Raw genomic sequence first — 18,382 nt, 5'->3', positions numbered from 1 at the left:
AGAATATCAGCCGTGATATACCTGTTTGAGCCGCTAACGCCGCCGTTCGACATGCGACGTCGTAACCGCGAAATCGTTCACGTTCCACGTCTCAAGCCGTATTACCATTGTACCGTCCTTCCAGAAAACTAAGTCGCCAGGGTGGCTCCTTTATTTGCATGGGGCCATTGTAATGAAGATAACGAACGTGTTCACAGAGTCATCAGCGTCGCCAGCATCAAGCGCGCAGCAGAGGCTCGAGCTCGGGAACGTCTCGGTGCATCCTGGAACCGGCGGTCGCTACGAGCCCCAATAAATCTGCTTTATAACGGACGGACGGAAAAAAATTTAATGGAAAAAGAACCTGCGAGGTTGCCAGCCCGGGTTCAGGCCGCCCGCGCATTATGTGTGATGAGCCATAGCCTTTCCACCGCTGCCCGGGCCCGCTGGATAGCCCATAATTGGCCGTGTAGTTTCGAGCTAGTCAGAGCGCTTAGCCATCGCTCCTCGAGAAGGTCCGGTTCTATCTTGTCCTCTACATATACTGATCTAATCTGTGTATACTTCCACAAGATGTGTGCCATGTCTGCGTGCTCGTGTTTGCAGAGCTTGCAGCTCGCGTCTGGGTGTTGTGTTCAATTTATTCTGTTTAAGTGTACTGGGTTGCGGAACGTACTGGTTTGCAACCTTCTCCAATCTGTTTCTTGTGAACTGTCTAGTTGTTTGTGGGGTTGTGGGTATGCTTCTCTTTGCTTCGTGTATTGTGTCAGTATGTCGTGGCACGTGACCAGTCTGCCCTGTCGTCTTTTATCGCTTCTTCGTAGTCGTCGCCTCCGATGGAGAACATCGCCTCCACCGCAAACCTTCCCCCTTCCCCGGGGGTTGCGGGGTGTTAGGCCGTCACTGTCCGTGCCGCGGTGGGTTAGTTATAATAATATAATAAATACTTACAAATAATAATTAAAATAATAATAATATATAGTTATAATAAATTATAACGTTTTTATTTGCTGTACAATTACATCAAATATTATTACACATTGCACCCGCTCATATTGTAGAATGGTTTTATAGCAGTATTATTATTATCACTATAATATAGCATCTTTAAAATTTTTATAATAATTGCTCTTGCGGCACCGTTGTCGTCTTTGCCCTTTAGCTGCACTTACACGCGCTTCTACGACACGTCGGGCTCCCCGTGCCAGGTGGCCTCGTTTGCGTCTGTTCGCATCGGTCTCCTACCAATCTGCCTAGTCCACGACACCTCCTTCTCCTATGGGATCTCATTTCGGTTCATACTTCGACAGCCACCCCGGACTCTGGGCTGGCTGGCAAGGTGAAGAGAGAGAGAGAGTTAATTTAATTGAAAGAAGGCAGAGAGGTCGGCCTGAGCTAAGGTGCTCTAGCCTGCTACTCTGCACAGGGGGAGGGGGAACGGGGACATAAAGATGTGATGAGGGATGATGATGACATAGCAAGAGGGATGCGCAAAGGTGAAAGCAAGTTCAACACTCTGATGATAAACATTCACAAATGTCGTCCATGAAGCCACAATCAGGTTTCGCATCAAGTCTGTAGCCACCAATTTGAGTGAGCCTAAAAATAGAGGCGCTAGGACGAAGCTGGTGTGGGCCTCCCCTGCGTGAACAGCACAAGCGCTAAACTAAATCTTTAGAGCGTATAAAGAGCTGCGATAAGCGGCTCTAGCACGGCGAGCACTTGTAGGGCACATTTAGCGGCGGAGTTTCGAGACCACCGACAATCACATGCATTGATTCTACTAGGTGCTTCAGCATTTTTTGTACACTCTCCTTCTCATTGTGTTCATCTCCTTGCTTGCCTGTAGTGTCACCGGTTTCATTGGCCCTATAATCCTTGGCTTCATGGCGCACAGGACCGCTAGTGCCCGCTGGCAAAGGTGAAATTTCTTGGAGATTAGACGACGAAGTCCGAACTGGAAGGAATCGGCCTACCTGGCCATTCGACACATCGGAGACGACTGTTACTCAGAACAAAAAGAGAGGGACCACACATGGTTTTAGCCAAGTGTGGAGCGCAGCTTAGCCTGCTCCAGTAGCCTAGCAACAGTGGGGGGGGGGGGGGTAGCGTGGGCCCTGCATGCCACGTGGGGTGAGTGTCGTATATCTGAGGACCCCCTCTCATTCCGCCGGCTTCACTGTGCGTAAAGCGTAAAGAATGCTCCGGTAAACAGCAGCATGAGCTCGTGTCCCAGATGTGTGGTAAAGCAGAATTGTCGGCTGCTGCATTATCAACATCCTACGTAACAATTGCACGAATGTGCGGGCTGGAAAATTTAATTGGCCAAGTGATCGTTAAACTACTCGCCTTTGCGGAACGTGTCATGTACGGTGTGCTCGTGCGGTACGGTCATGTCCGCCTAGTATGCAAAGAGTGTTCCATTTGTCAGTTTTATATCCTTTGTATTAGTTTTGTACGAGCATCGCGGTGTTGAATAAAAACACTGTGTCCTAGTCATAGCTGACCATCTCTTTGTCATTTTGTTGTTGCTGTCCCGGTAACGTCGTACATAATGTGGTATTGAGCCCTATTCTCTTTAACCTAACTATGGATAGCCTTGTTGAAATATTACCCAAGACAATTCACCTATGAATGTAGGCTGATGACATTTGTCTTTGCTCTTCTGCGGCGCCTCGTATTCAACTGCGCGCAAGAATTCAGCGGGCAGCCACCCGAACTTATTCGTATATCCGCAAGCAAGGCCTTAGCGTGTCCATCGAAAAATGCGCGTTACTCGCGTTTACGCGCAAGCCCATGGGACAGTACCCTGTTTCTCTCAATGGCCAGGTAATGAAATACCTGAAGTCTCACCGCTTCAAGTCTCACCGCTTCATAGGTGTGATCATTGACAAGGGCCTTTCGTGGAGCCCCCACTGCATCTACTTGAAGCGGCGACTAATTTCGATTGTACATATAATGAGGTTCGTATGCGGAAAAACCTTGGGCTCGTCGGGACGGTCCATGATGTAGCTGTACTGAGCACTGATTCCGCTCTTCTTACGGTGTAGCTTGCCAGTTTTGGTGTACACATGTAAAACAAGCATTCGTACCCTGGAAAGTATGCAAGGCTAGGCTCTACGGACATGTGTTGGACTACCACGATGCGCCTTGACTCACGCAACAATCAAGATTGCTAGAGACTAGTTGGTTCCTACATCTATAACGATTGGCAACCATATAACACACGTTCGACAGCTGTGTCGCGTTTCAAGTAACTATATTGCTGCTTTGCCAGAACAAAGACATCAAGCCACATTTTCCAAACTTGTGGCGACCCATCAAGGCTACCTTCCGTCGGGCTTTACACCAGCAGGAAGACCACTGTTACCTCTCTGGTGCCTACGACAGCCACAAGTATGCCTCATGATTCCGGGAATTACGCAGAAGCTCCGTCGTTCAACAGTGACTCTACGTCAGTTCACGCTGCCATTACTGAAAGGGAAGCTGAAGGGTTTTCCAGAAACATTGAGTGAAGAGCTGTACGTAATGCTTTTCAGCCCTCCAAATTGGAATATCGCATCGAAATTAGGCGAAATAAAGCGTAAACAGATTTTCTTTCGACGAAAAGTGCAGCAGCGGACTCGGGGCAGCTCGCGCGCCTCGTTTACGCCTGTGATTCGTCCAGCGTCTCGTCACCTCCACAATGGTGTTAGTCCGGACCGACCGGTACCGCTGCACATGAAGCACGGTGCAAGGTAGTTTGGCGCTGTTGTATTGCTGAGACGGTAATGGTAAATTTTGAGAGCTGGCATTTACCTGAGGAGTTCAGCGTTGCTGTTGCTCCCTACATGTACGAGCCGATAGCGAGGAGCCTGCCTTTCCAAGAAGCAAAACACCCTAGTAGGAAGCAGTGCTTTTGACGGTAACGCAAGCGAAGTGTTAGCATCTCCTCGAGTAAGAAATGTTCTTTGACGAGTATGTATTTTGCAAAGCTGCATTCAGCGATCCAGTGAGTTTGTATCCGGGCAAGGAACTGCACTGTTATGTTCCTGCATGTCACTCGTGGAACGTAAGCGGGGATGCGATCTTCGGCATTTGTCCGCTACCCCAAAGCTGTCGGCAATGTATAGAGATGGTTAACGTGCTGGAAAATTTTCCGGCTGTTGTAGCACGTGTAGTGACATTCATGAGCGCGCCATCCGCACGCTACTCGTAACCGGAGCCGTAAAGGCGGCGAATTGCGTCGGCTACGTGCGACGGCAGGTTTCTCTCTGTGTGCGAGAGAAGGGGGAGCGCAGCGTCCTGCCGTGCGCCGGCTTTCAAACACATGGAAATTTTACACTTGCACTGCGTTATGGTAGCTGCATGCAGGCTGCTTCACAACAGACGTGCGAGTAGAAACTGAACTGTGGTTTGCGACGAAGCCTGCGTCAAGAGTGGGAGATAAACATGCACCTTCCGTTCAGCGTGCTCTCACGAACGAGCTAGCAGTAAATCAAAATCCAGGTTTGAACGAGTTCGTGTATTCATAACGCCTTGCAAGACCAGATGCCATCCTTCCGCCCGCACCTGTCTTTGTGTGTTCATTGCCCCAACCTTGCCGCACTGCGTTTAGAAAGCCTGCTAGCAGCAAGTCGTAATCTTACTAATTCACGTATTATCGATAAATTCTGGTAGTAACCGTCGTCACGGAAGTCGTTAAAACACCGCACTGTTGTTCTTGAGCGCTTGAAATACTTTTGATTCCATGCAACCTCCCACTTAGCTGAAAGCTCCTTGTCTTGAGGGAGGTAATGGAACATCGTAACATCGTAGCGGCTGCTGGCATTAATCAAACCGTAGGCTGCACAGAACGCCGGCATGCTCGGCCCACCACTTCAGTTGATGCTGTGCACGTCAACTACCGCTCTACATGCACACAAACAAAGGGATGCAGGGTCGAGCGAAGCAGATTATGGCGCCACACACGCAGAAACAAGCATGGTCAGGCAAGGTCGTGGAGACTGCGAAGGACCGGATCACCATTGTGGACGCCACTATGCCGAGGTTTTCAGTCACCGCTCGCATCGTCAGCGTCAGCAGCAGCGTGCGCTGCTGGACGGGAGTCGGAGCGGCAGCGCAATTTTTACCGACGGTTACCCTCTAAGTTAAAAATCCCACCGCCCAATTTTACCTGCATGGTTTATAAGGTTCTCGCATCCGCATATGAGCGTCTCATTAAACTTGACAGACTCTTCAGCTTCCCTTGAAGGAAGCGTAGGAACAAAGAACACACATTTACACCGAAGGATCTGTCTCAGCCACCAGATCCACAGCCGCTGTTATCATCCCGGCCTCATAAGTGACACTTACTTTCAAAGTGTCCCATATAATGACCTTTACGACAACTGAACTTGCAGCTGTATGTGCCGCTGTTAATTACATCGCACAAGCCAAACCTCGAAAGTGAGGCGTTTTTCGGGACTCCAAGGCAGCCCTTCAAAGTCTGCAGTCAGCCTTACGACGCAACACCCATGAACAACTGGTGTTTGAGACCAGTAAGGTTCTCCATCAAGCCCGCATAAACGGACATATCATATTTCAATGGCTTCGGGGGCACTGTGGCATGGTCGGAAATGGCCTCGCTGATGGTGCCGCCCGGTAAGTCCATAAAGAAACCCCGACACTTCCCATACCCTTATCAAGGACAGATACTGCGAGGGGTCGTTTACTCGTTCAAACCAAGGCTGAAACTTAGTGGAACACCCCAATTATATGCAACTGCCATCTCCACAGGCTGCACCCGACATTGAAGCTGCAGATTCCGTCGAACTTCTCCCGCCGTGATGCTGCCTTACTGTGCCGCTTCTGGTTAGGAGTGGCTTTTATGGAAGCCTACTCATTCCTTGCTGGAATGACCGACACACTGATTTGTGACTCGTGCAAATGGGAAGAGACGATCGAGCACGTGTTGCGTTTTTGTAATCACTATGAGATCGAACGCGACACTCTTCGGACGGTGTTAAACCGATTAGACAGCAGACCATTTTGAGAGACTATGATTCTCGGACCTGGCCCCACGCGTCACTGGCTTACAAACCGATGCGGGCACTGCTAATATTCATGTAACTGACTGGCCTGAGTGACCGAATATAGGCGTGAAGTTATAGACAACCGCACGTATTCACACTGATAGTACCCTTCTTCCCTCCCTACGCTTCTTTTTCTTCTCGTAAGCCCCTTCCACTGTGTAGGGTAGCAAACCGAACGTGCGTTGACCTTCCTTACCTTTCCTTCCTTCTTTTGCTCCTCCTCCACCTCCGCCTTCTGTTGTTGTGTGACTTCATGTCACAAATACAGTGTCCTCTTTCAGCTATACGGAGTTTTACAAATAGCTGAATTTCGTGAGGATATCTCCTGATATTCTATCAGGTTATGAGTCTTTGTGACAACTAGGAGCTGGGAATCATGCAACATTTCGCAGATAATTAATAAGCATATCTTAAATAACTGCTTGATTGGCAATTATAGAGGAAACGTAGGAATTCGGAATTCCGGACCCAAAGTCAAAGTCATATCATTAGCTCAACAGAAACTTCTCCAAACAAAATCGCCTTGTGTGCTAGAGCCTGCAGTAATTCGGCACTCAGGGCGGCCCAGTAAGGCAGTACCGAAATAAATATGAAATAGTGCACCAGTGACATCGATCTCTCCACCTCTCATTTGCGAGTGCTGACCAAAAGTAGTGCGAGCTTTCGCTGGCACCTGGTTCAGGTGGTCTTCTCTTTTTTGCACGGTGACGCCAGGAATTGGCGGCGGAGCGCGCTCGATTCCGTTTCAAATTTTGTGGCGGTACCGCCGCTCGGATGATCATGTTTGCCAATAGCAGCAAATTAACAAAGACTTTATGGATCACAATGAAGCGAGCTCGAAATTGTCATAGCATTGGTGCTCGAGTAGCAAGGAAGTAGGCGGCCTTTTCTTATAGGGCGGGGAGATCAGCGTCACTGATGCGCCATTTATTTTCGTTGGGCTTGAGGGCTGGCGACAGACAAAATACTACACGCCATAGAACCTACGACAATTTTTGTGAAGTTCTTGGGCAACCTATGTCTGTCGGACTTCAGTTTTACAAAAGCAATATTGCGTCTAAAATCGCTGATAAAAATTTTATATGTATTTTCTGCCAAACCTTGCAGACTGACAGCAGATGCGCGAATGCGCTTGCCACAAGGTATTATACCTGCAACCTACTTTACTACAACGTTAATCTACTACGTTAGCTATCTGTGGGAACGAAAGCAAAGTGCCGCATGGGGAGGGGGCCCTATTGCAAAACCCAGTGCCACTGGGACCCAGTGCGCCGGATTATGGGCCCAGTGCAGCGCGCTGGATGCTGGGGCGCTGGAAAGGCGCGGCGTGCTGGGAGGCACTGGCTACTCGCGCTAAAAACAGCTCTAGCGCGTTAAATATGCGGTGCCTGCACGCCGTATATATTTTTTTTTGAACACAGAAAGCAACAAAGAGCGTTTTAGTGCAATAAAAAAAAAAACGAAAGAAACTGCTCGGAGCAGGATTCGATCGTCCGACTTAGAGATACCGAACCCGGCACTCTACCGCTACGCCTCGCCAGCTTTTTTTTTTTTAGGTATTTCCAGCTTGGCTACAAGCCTTAAAAGTGTTTGTGATCATAGATCCAGCAGACGAATTTAGAGGGATAATTTGCCATGTCAAAGCCGAGAAGCAGTTTGTTTCGCACAGCTACGTCTCGTACAGGCATGGTTGATGCGCTATCGCCCAGCAACTAAAGCTCACGCCTGCACCAGAAAGAAAAAGTTGCTGTCTGTATTGCGAAGTATGCTTGGAAGTGCCACAACATCGATTTTCACTTGCGATTGCTATTTTAACTTCGAAAAAAAGTCCTAAATGAACCGCCGACCCGGGACGGTGTATGGGCTGTTACTGCCGATTTCGATAGCCGTTTCTTGTTCTTCACGCAAAGCATATGCAGCGTTTTCTTAGTTCAGTGATGCCTTTCAGTCAACACGCCTGTCTAGTCATATATCTTCGTCAGAGAAGCGCAGGCTAGTGCTGGGAGCCTTCGACGATAGCACATATACCTGTGTTTATCACGCGTCACATCAGCGGTCATCGCTTCTTGTGCTGGCACTGTAGACATGAAAAAATTGTTTATTTAAAAACACCGATGCGAAAGCTGAAATATAGAGTGATTTATCCTTGTTAGAGTTCTTGATTCCTGAGCCTTGACGCGCCGATAGCGTGAGGACGGACTCGGAGGATACGCTAGGCCTAAGCTTCGGTGGGGACGGATCTCAGCGCGGGTATATATAGCTGGCGAAAGCTAAAATGTGTGTATTTGAGCCTCAGAACTTTTTTTAGTACAACAGGGAAAGTGGCAGCGCACGAATCACCTCAGCTTTGTTATCGGTGCGATAATATCAGTCAGCGATAGGCTTCGAACTCGGGGTCCGTTCGCGCGCGGTCTGAACTTCTGCATTTCATGTCCACTCCACAACACTGCGACAACGGCGACAAATCCCAGTCATACGTTACGTGCGAACTACTAAAAAACGCGGCGTCTTCTGCGTTCACGTGGTTTCGTTCAAGAATTTAGCTATCCGCCCAGTCAAAAGGGAGAATGAAAAAAAAAAAAAAAACGAAAGTGATTTTCAGTTTCAAATGTGCATGCATAAACAGGGCAGCTCACGCACCTTTATTCCAAGCTGTGACACGATATAGGGTTTTATAACCCCAAGATATAGCGTTATTTAGAACAAGAGACTAGTATCAAGCGATGAAATTGGATAAAGCATTTAATATTCAGCAGCGCTCGTCCTTGCGTACTGGAACCAGCGGGGCACAAACACAACCAGCGCAGTTTCCAGTGCGAACCAGCGAACTGCAGCGAGCACCAGCGCCTGTACAGCACAAACCAGTGCGCCCCAGCGTCATCGCAGTGGAACAAGCGTCTCTTCCATTGTGACCCAGCTCTTATCCAGCGTTCTCACTGGTGTCCCAGTTAGTCCTCAGCGAGTGCCAGCGTACGCAGTGCGACCCGGCGCCAAAAAGCGCGCTGGTTTCACACTGGAAGACGCTGGTTTTTGCAATAGGGGGGGAGGGGCGGATGTCCAAGGCGGCTGTGCTGGAGATGAAAAAGCACCCCCTCCCCCGTACTATCCAGAAATTTTCGATATCCCCGCCTTCCTTACTACAACCGGGGGAGGGGGGGTGACGGTAGACCTTTGTGCCCCGGATGCCAGACGACCTAGCTACGCCACTGGCCAGCTCACGGTCACAATGTTGCGCTGCAGATATCTGCTAAAAATCGAACGTGCTTCTCGACATGACATCGAAGCGTGAAAAGAGGTCTGTGGCAGGTCCGCGTCCGTGAGGTTAACGCAGGTGAACTGAGTACTCAGATATGAAAGGGAATCGGGGAATGTTTCTAGGAGTGTCCGCTGTTCGTTTACCAGCGGACACTCCTAGAAACACTCGCCGCAGGGGACACGCAGGTCCTCTGCTTGTCTGCAACTGCGTGGTATGTAAAGACGTGAAAAATAGTGCCTTCCAGCATGTGTCTGAAGTGTGGTATGACCAAGTGTACAGCAACAGGCCCACCCGCTGTGGGCGTATGCGGTGGCTTGACCTTGCCTGAGAAAATACAAACGGGTGGGCAGCGTGAGCAGCGTTGGCGGTATTGGCGAACGGTGCCAACAGCATCGGAGGAGGCGTTCGTTAGATGACGCCTCGACGCTCGCGGTAACGGATATACGAGGAGAAAAAACGTCAGCTAAAGTGTGTTTGGCTCCTTTCAATGCCTAAAAGGCGGCAGGCCTCCGCTCCCGTGGGACACAAGCAAACAAAATGCAGTTCAGAAGGTCGACAAAGGGAAGGATGGTCTGCGCAATCATGGGCAGAAAACGATGGTGGAAGATCAAATGGCCAAGGTGCGCTCGCTGTTTCCGAATCATAGTGGAATTTATATATGTGAGGACCCAGCGGCCCTGAGCAGTGCCAGATAAAGTCCCCTAGTTTCTCTAAATGCCACGAGATGGCTGTTCCCGCAGTGGTCCGGGGCGCCGTGAGCGGCAATACTTTTATACGGAGAATATGCGCTTTGCGAATATCGTTTTTCTGGTAACTGTCACTGATGAACAGAGGAAGATACATTTGCCGCATTGTCACTATGCAGCTTCGTTACTAATTCCAGTTTTGTAAGACAGCGGCTTTGTGCTCGTTTAGCTGAACGCCTAGAAGGCAATGGATGTGGGCGGGTTATTTTAACCTGCTACGCGAGTAACCCGGCACCTTGATAACGGAGCCGCCATCATCGCTCGTCTGTTTTGTTCTCTTCACCGTTGGATCGCTCTTTCTACGTTAATTTGCCTGCTCACTCGTTCGCCCGTTCCACACCCTGATCGTATGTTCGCTAATTCGCTCGTTTGTGCATGAAATTATTGCAGCATTGGTTGGAGCTTTCGTACACACCACTCGTTCATACTTCCTTGCACTTGCTTATTATACCGTTAACTCACTCATTCGTTTACTCGCTCTTGATTTGTCTGCTCGTTCCGTTGTTTTATTGCGAAAACATTACTAGCCTACCACCCTAAATTCCACGGCTGTATTCTTGAGCATGCATGGATGCGTGCAAGCATAACTTCAGGACCCGAGAGGTTGTTCGGGGAGAAGAACCTGGCTGTCATAAGCCCCACGGGTGGCTGTCTTAGAAACAGTCAGCTGCCAGGGCAGTGGTGTATCACATTATCACTGCCCCGCTATGCCAGGAATGGTACGATGACCTTCGGCGATTTATAAACCTCCCCGCTGGATTGTGCCACAGTGCTAGGGAGCTGTGAAACTGCATAATGTGTGCCTAGAAGCGGCCGGGCATCGCCTAACCGGACTCTTAAATGCGCTGTAGCGGAGTACTACAGTCGTTGGCGCAGCCGAACTATCCCTTCTTTTATTTTATTTTTTACTTACGCCCATTGGCCTGTTCGAGCCCGCGCATGTTTTACGATGTTTCTAGCAGTTCCCTTGCTATAATTAACTCTAGCTAAAAAGTGCGATAAATATGTTTCCAGAGCGCTTGCAGTAGAATAACCTTGACTCAATGGTGGGGTGATATGCCACTCAGTCCACCACATTACAGCAGCAAGCGCAACATCAACCTACTGCAATATGTGCAGGGTGTTTTCTTAAGCTGAGTTAAGGAGCATCGGATACGCCTCCTGGTATCGCTCGCGTCTTTGTAGCTGCATTCGAGGCTCACACCTGAGTACATATCATAACATGGGCCACCAGGATAGAGATGCAGCTCATGAAGACATGGTAGCGCTTCGCTTACGACGGCCTAGTCCCCCTGTGAGCGCAGCTGGCAAACATCTGACATTCTTGTTGTTTGAAGCTTGCGGCCTAGTATGAAAGGCCCTTTTCGTAGATTTTTTCAACTGTTCGACGAGGGCAGCCTTTGATGGAAGGGGCTGTCCTGATGGGGATAGGATAGCTTCTATAAAGCAAATAGCAATACACGCACACAGTGGTAGTTCAAATCACCAATCGGCAGTTGAACAGCCGACGGATTGATAAGAGGAGGAAAAGTGGGCTTTCGCCGTTCAAGTCTTGAGAAAGATCTTAAGAGACCCTGTAATTGTTCCTTTTTGTCATACAGACAGATGTCCTCAGCAGTTACATGGTGGCTGAGTAACACAATGTGATCAACACCGCGGGCGCATTTATTTGCGTTGACGACGAAGCAATGTTCCTGGATCCGCTTAAATACGATGCGCAGTTAGGAAGCACACTGTCAACTTGCTAGCAGTAAGTCGCTTATATTAGCCTAAGCGAAATCAAGCCCCTCAGTAATATCGTTCATGAACCACAGGAACGTTCATGTCGCATTCCTCAGATCAACAGGGCAAACTGCGTGACAATGGTGTTCGGATATGTGGGGGCTCTACCAGTTATGATGGTAGGCTTTAAACAAATCAATCTTTCTGTAGATAGTCATGCCAGAATCCGACGCCTAAAAGTCGTATATATGAGATAGTGGACACTAATCGTGAAAAGTGCGGAGGTGCGGAGGCATGCCGAGTCTCATTTGATCATGGCCGCCGTGTTAAGTTTCTTGGCTGCGGCGACCTGGTCAGCTTCATTGGGCAACAGTCTCACGAGGTAACCATCTGCTCCTGCAGTCCACACAGCGACAATGACTCCCAATTTGCACACACCATAATTGGTGCTCCCCGTTCGGCCGTTCCTGTTGCAGCAGTGGGCAAATTATGCTTGTGGGCCTTCAGCGGCCGTGATATGGCGGGAATGGAGAGCACATACGTGATTACATGATCTGAAGTGTATGAAGTTGATAGCCACATGGGTGGAAAGGCCTGCGAAAGCGGCTGCGAAATGGTGATGCCCACAAAACCGACCTTGCCCCTACTGAGAGCGTGGGGTACCAAGTGCGAGTTACACATTAGCGGCACGCGAAAGAACAAAAAGAAACGTGCAGGTCGGAAAAGAGGTAACGCTAAAATGCCGGGTAGCACATGTCGCTCTGTTGAATGCGGCAGCAGATACCTGCGTCACCTGATTGCTTCGCAATGCAAGTTACGGCTACTGTCGATGCAAACAGATGGGGCACTGTCCAATTTGCTTGCGCTGCTTATTGTCGCATTTGCCAGACCGCCATGTGCGACGACGTAAATGAGCTTCTGATCGCATCTCGAGGAGGAGGAATAAACTTTTATTGTACAACCAGCACTTTATGATGGCCGGGCCTAAGCCTCCCATGATGGGACGTCGAGGTCTTGCCTCGCCGCCGCCTCACGAATGTGCTGGGTCGCCCAGGTTTGGTCGTCGAAGGCGGAGCTGCGCAGAGCTTCATGCAACCTCGACGAGAGAGTCGCGGTGTTAGTCCGTGTGTATTGTGTCGGGCACTCCGACAGCCTATGCGGAAGCGTAGCCGGGTGAATGCCACAGCACCGGCAGTTGGGGGTAGCGTAGACGTCTGGAAACATAAGGTGGAGGCGGGCGGGTGAAAGGTACGTGTTTGTTTGTAGCAGACGCAGGGTGATAGCCTGCGCCCGGCTGAACTTGGGGTGAGGCGGGGGGAAAGTTCGGCGGCTAAGTTAAAAGGCCTTAACGAGATCGGTATAAGTTGTCAGATTGTCCCTGGTGTACAGCTCATCTCCAGTGGCGCGGTTGACTAGGCCTCGCGCAATGGAGTGGGTGTCCTCGTTGAGAGTGGGGAGGTGTGGGTGGACAGGGCCCGAATGGGCCGGGAGCCATGTTAGGGAGATTATGCTGTCGTTAGAGTGTGGTGCCTGGCAGAGGATGCGAATAGCTTACGGAGAAATACGGCTTTTGCTGAAGTTAGTGACGGCTGAGCGAGAGTGACACACGATGGTGTGACAGGTGGGGTCTAGAGTGGCCAGGGCGATGGCCACTTCTTCAGCCGTCTCGGCAGTGGGGGTAGTGACTCTGGAGGCGTGGTGTAGGACTCCATCGCGTGTGGCGACAGCCACAAATCGTGTGCCATGAGAGTATTGGACAATCAACAAATGTGACGCCAGGTACATGAGCAAGGGCTTTTATGATAGCTCGGGCCCAAGCTTGGCGCCGGGCCCTGTTATATTCAAGGGGCATGTTTCTAGCGATAGGGTCTATGAAGATCCAGTTACAGATGTCGGTCGGGATCGGTTGTTTGGGGCCCTGTTGCTGATGGTTGGTGAAGCCAAGCGTGGATAGAATAAAGCGTCCCGCTTCAGTAAGGGTGAGCCGTTCAAGCTGAGAGCGCTGTTGGGCTTCAATGAGTTCGGAAAGGTTGCTGTGAACTCCTAGTTGGTTGAAGAGTGTAATGCTGGTGCAATGCGGGAGGCCAAGTGCTTGCTTGTAGACCCCTCGTATGAGGGTGTCGAACTTGTTTTGCTGAGCCCGGTACCAGTTGAAGTACGCAGCAACGTAGGTAATGTGACATATGACAAAGGATTGGCCGAGGTGGAGAAGGCTTTCTTCTTTGAGTCCCCCTCGTCGGTTAGAGATACGTATAAGAAGTCGTAGGGTGTTTTCAGATTGGGCACAGATCTTGTTGAGAGCCAAGGCGTTGAAGCCGTTTGTAGAGAAGGTGAGACCGAGGACCCGGATACAAGGGAGGTATGGGATAGGACTGCCATCTTGAAGACGTAGGGTGATGGCGTCACAGGGTCGGTGATCAAATTGGTGCTTGGGAGGGCGACCCCACTGAATTGGCTGGTAGAGCAGAAGCTCCGATTGAGCTGGCGAACAGCGCAGTCCGGTCCCTCGGAGATAGGCTTCAACCATGTCAATCGCCGTTTGGAGGGCTGACTCCACTTGGCCATCACTGCCTCGATACGACCAGATGGCGATGTCGTCGGCGTAGATGGCATGGTTGATATTGTCGACTCGTTGTAGCTGCTGGGCAAGGCCAATGATAACTAAGTTAAATAGCATGGGAGAGATAACTGAACCTTGCGGGGTGCCTTTGCTGCCAAGGGGAAGCTGGTCTGATCGTAAATCCCCGGCCGAGAGGGTGGCCGTGCAATTGGAGAGAAAGTCACGAATGTAATTGTAGGCTTGCTCTCCCAAGTGGAGGTGGGAGACCTGGCCAAGGATACCTGCATGCGAAATTTTATCAAATGCTTGAGTGAGGTCGAGTCCGAGGATAGCTTTCATGTTACGGGAACGATCGTTTAGCACTTGATGTTTGAGCTGCAACATAGCGTCTTGAGTAGAAAGGGGAGGGCGAAATCCAATGATGGTGTGGGGATAGAGAGTTGTCTTCGAGGTGACTGTTGATGCGTGCTAAGAAGTGTTCCATCACCTTGCCTACGCACGAAGTGAGGGAGATCGGCTTTATGAGCGCATCTCAAACTGCAAATTTTATTTCTTCTCTGGTGCGAGTAGGTGCACTGCTTTTCTTCTGACAATAAAGTCGGACATCCTGTTCACTCACTTGTGGCTTGTTTGAATGGGCGTCAGTAGAGGCTATTTGGTCTCCTGGTAATTAGAACGCACCAGCTACGCGGCAGCCTAGGCAGTGAGATATGCTGCATAGGCAGCAGAGCGATCACGGTGCGTACCAGCGCACGCCACCGGCGGAAAGCGGCCATATTGGATTTTGCTCTAAAGAAACTGCACTTCCGCTTCCTGGTTGAGCAACGCCAGGTGGCGTCTGCCCCTCTAAGTTCCATGCGCTGCCGCTGCTTATTTCGTATCACTGCGGTAGGTACAGTTTCCCTTCTGTAAAGTTGGTTTACTTATTCTATGGTCCGTGGTACCAGCGCGCGTGACGTGGTTCACTGCTCCTGCAGGCGGTGATGGTAGGTGGCTACGAGCTAGGCTCGATTCACGCTTGCCTAAGTGCTGTCGCCGCTGGCACTTGTGGCACAACTTCCCAGCGACTGAGGGCCTCTCTCGTCGTTGGCAGAACGAAAGCGGGAGAAGAAAAGCGCAGTGCCGCGCAAGATGGGCTATGCGGCATTACGGCTACCATGTGGCGCCAGAGTAGCGCGCGTTTTCTGTATGGAAAAAAAGCGCTGCATGAGTGGAGGTCTGTCTACGGCGGTTGCTGCGAGTCGCACCCACGCGTCACCCATTCACCGCCTTTCACGATCGCCTCATTATAGAGGCAGGTGCACGACACTTCGCTCCGTTTGGGACGTGGTGGCCGAGACAGATTGTTCGAGCTAGCTAATATACCCTGAAATGAAAACACGCATAGAGCTGCGCTCAAATTCACATTTGGGAATATTGTAATGGAGGGAACATTTTTTCCCAAAATACTTTTGTGAAGCTTAGAGGTAGATGCTACGATTGCACTCCTAATAAGCGTAGGTATGTCTGCAGTTCGATTCTGTACCGGTTTCCCTGATCTTGATAACTAGAGCGAGCACACAAAATGCCGGGTGAAGCGCATGTTGAGGTCAAGGTATTGACATAGCGTTGCTTCAGACCTCGGTTGTGAAACATGAACGAAGGACATATCTAATGTTATGGGAGTTGGTTCTCATCTTGTCCATGTCCTTGCGCGTTATTTCGACGTTCGAATGAAGCTGTACCTTCCCTAAGAAACAACTATCGAAACTGCAAGCAATACCCCTACGTATATTGCTAATGAGTAGCAAAAAGGCTGCGCTTATTCGAACCTACTGTACAATAAACAGGCGTGTATTGTTTCTAGCCCTTTGCTAGAGACCATGCCGGTAGGCTAGGAGCACCTAGAAGGCTTCGTGTTTATAAAATAACAATGTATGGGTGGAACGACAGAGACCGCCACGCAATAAATACGTTACGGACGACTCACTCAGATTGTGCAAGGATTTTGTTGATCCAACGGAACTGTCGGTTGTAGAGTGCCTCGTTCCTGTTCAGCAACACAGGTTGAGACTCTTCATCCTCCGGATCTGTGTTTCCGCAAAGCAACACTGTGTCCAGCATCAGGATGTCCAAGGTGTGGTTAGCCGCACCCGGAATCTGGTAAGTTTTATTGTAGTAGTAGAACGGGAAATGCCTGCAGCAGAAAAATTTTGTAGCGTTACCAAGAGGTCCTATTGACATGGCGCTCTTTTTTGCATGCATCTGAAGGTCGGAAATTCGGAGCTGTGTACAGACATGTTCCTGGAAAAAAATACACACCGCGAAGCTGCACTTGGCGACCAGTATTGCTTGTCCGAAAATCTTAATTTCATCTACATATCTGTAAAATGTCGTTAGAGAAATAACATCTTTCTGAGGAATATAGCCGGTGACAACCTAAAAGTTAGAAACAAGCTCCGTCCACAAAACTCTAGTGCATCTCTTTTTCACGTGGGAAAAAGAGACGAGCCAGATAGAGTGTGTGAATGCCATCACTTATCTCTTCTACATGCAAATGGTAGGCAAATCGGAAAATAAAAGCTCGTTGTTTCAAGCTGAACTATTCTCTTTTACTGATCATTGATATTTTCACGTAATGACGGTGTAGAAGGCAACAAAACTGTGAAAGACAAAACTAGCGTTTCCTTGGGCGAACAAGTGTCTTAAAAGTACGCGACGCTTAAAAACAGACTGCGGCGAAAAAAGTCGGCAATGGTCGAAAATTTGATCAGCGGTAAAGCGCATCGGCTTTTTACACATGAGTCATCCAAGGTTGCAGAGTAGTCACTCGAGTAATCAGAGTAATCAGTTACAGAGTAAGCATTCCAGAGTAATCACAATAAGCGAGGCATGTACATGCAATCAGATTACACAAGGTTCGGTGAAAACCGACAGCGGATAGAAGCCTTGATAATATTCGAAAAACTTCCGATACATGCAGGCGCGTCCTGCGCTAAGCAATAACATTTGTTAGAGGATGAAACACGGTCACTCAAAGAATTACACCGTTTCAATACCACCATTTATAAACCATCGTACCGGTGCTACAAACATGAAAATGAAAACTAAAACAAGCATAATAAAGAAAAAAGAGAACGACAACATGACAAAGATACTAATTCACTAAGTTCGTCAACGGGCGTAGAAAGGCACCACGTAAATGACTTCAGTTCTAGCATGACTAGCACCACGTAAATGACTTCAGGTCATGCGCGGCGCCGTTGTGGTTTCGAAATGCCGTCTGGCACGACCTCATATTCAACTACACCAATGCGTCCGATGATCTTGCGGGGTTCGAAATAGCGGCGTAACAGTTTATCGGTAAGTCTATGCCGGCGTATCGGAGTCCATAGACAAGCACGGTTGCCGGGCTGATACTCAAGGGCGCGTCGTCGAAATTTGTAGTGTCGGCTGTCAGTCCTCTGCTGGTTCTTGATTCGCATGAGGGCGAGCGGTCGGGCTTCTTCGGCGCCTTGTAGATGGGTGCTGACGTGAAGATCATTCTTCCTCCGTGACGTACGGCATCATGGCGTCGAGAGTCGTCGTCGGGTTCCTGCCGTTAAGGAGCTTGAACGGCATGATTTCCTGTGTTTCTTGCACCACCTTGTTGCAAGAGAAGGTTACCTACAGGCATCCCACGTCTTGTGTTCGAGGTCGATGTACATTGCAAGCATGTCGGCGAGGGTCTTGCTCAGCAGCTCCGTAAAACCATTCTTCCGCCGGTAGTAGGCAGTTGTGTTCCTGTGACTTGACCAGCTGTATGGCAAATGGTTTGGGGGAGCTCTGCAGTGAAGGCTGGACTTCGGTCAGTGATGTGGACTTCTGGGACAACATGACGCATCGGGATATTCTCAACGAATAATTAGCGACCTCGACTGCACCCCCTTCAGGCAAGGTTTTAGTTCCGGCGCAGCAGGTAAGGTAGTGAGTAGCCTCGACGATCCACTTGTTTCCAGATGTTGACGTCGGAATGGGCCCCAACCAATCGATCCCGATCTGCTGAAATGGTCGGAAAGGAGGCTGGATTAGCTGCAGTAATTCCGCC

The 18,382-nt window shown here is 49.6% G+C and overlaps 1 protein-coding gene across 1 annotated transcript in view; it reads right to left on the bottom strand.

Annotated features, from left to right (window-relative positions):
- LOC126526706 (tartrate-resistant acid phosphatase type 5-like) overlaps positions 1–18,382 on the bottom strand; it is a 171,810-nt gene that overhangs the window by 50,442 nt on the left and 102,986 nt on the right. Inside the window, exon 4 of the mRNA XM_055068342.2 lies at positions 16,286–16,492. Coding sequence (XP_054924317.1) covers positions 16,286–16,492 — 207 coding nt within the window. The remainder of the gene's footprint in view (positions 1–16,285; positions 16,493–18,382) is intronic.

Source organism: Dermacentor andersoni, chromosome 8 (genome assembly GCF_023375885.2).
Source record: "Dermacentor andersoni chromosome 8, qqDerAnde1_hic_scaffold, whole genome shotgun sequence".
NCBI lineage: Eukaryota > Metazoa > Arthropoda > Arachnida > Ixodida > Ixodidae > Dermacentor > Dermacentor andersoni.
Note: the sequence above shows the minus strand (reverse complement) of the source record. Positions and strands in the feature narration are given on the sequence as shown.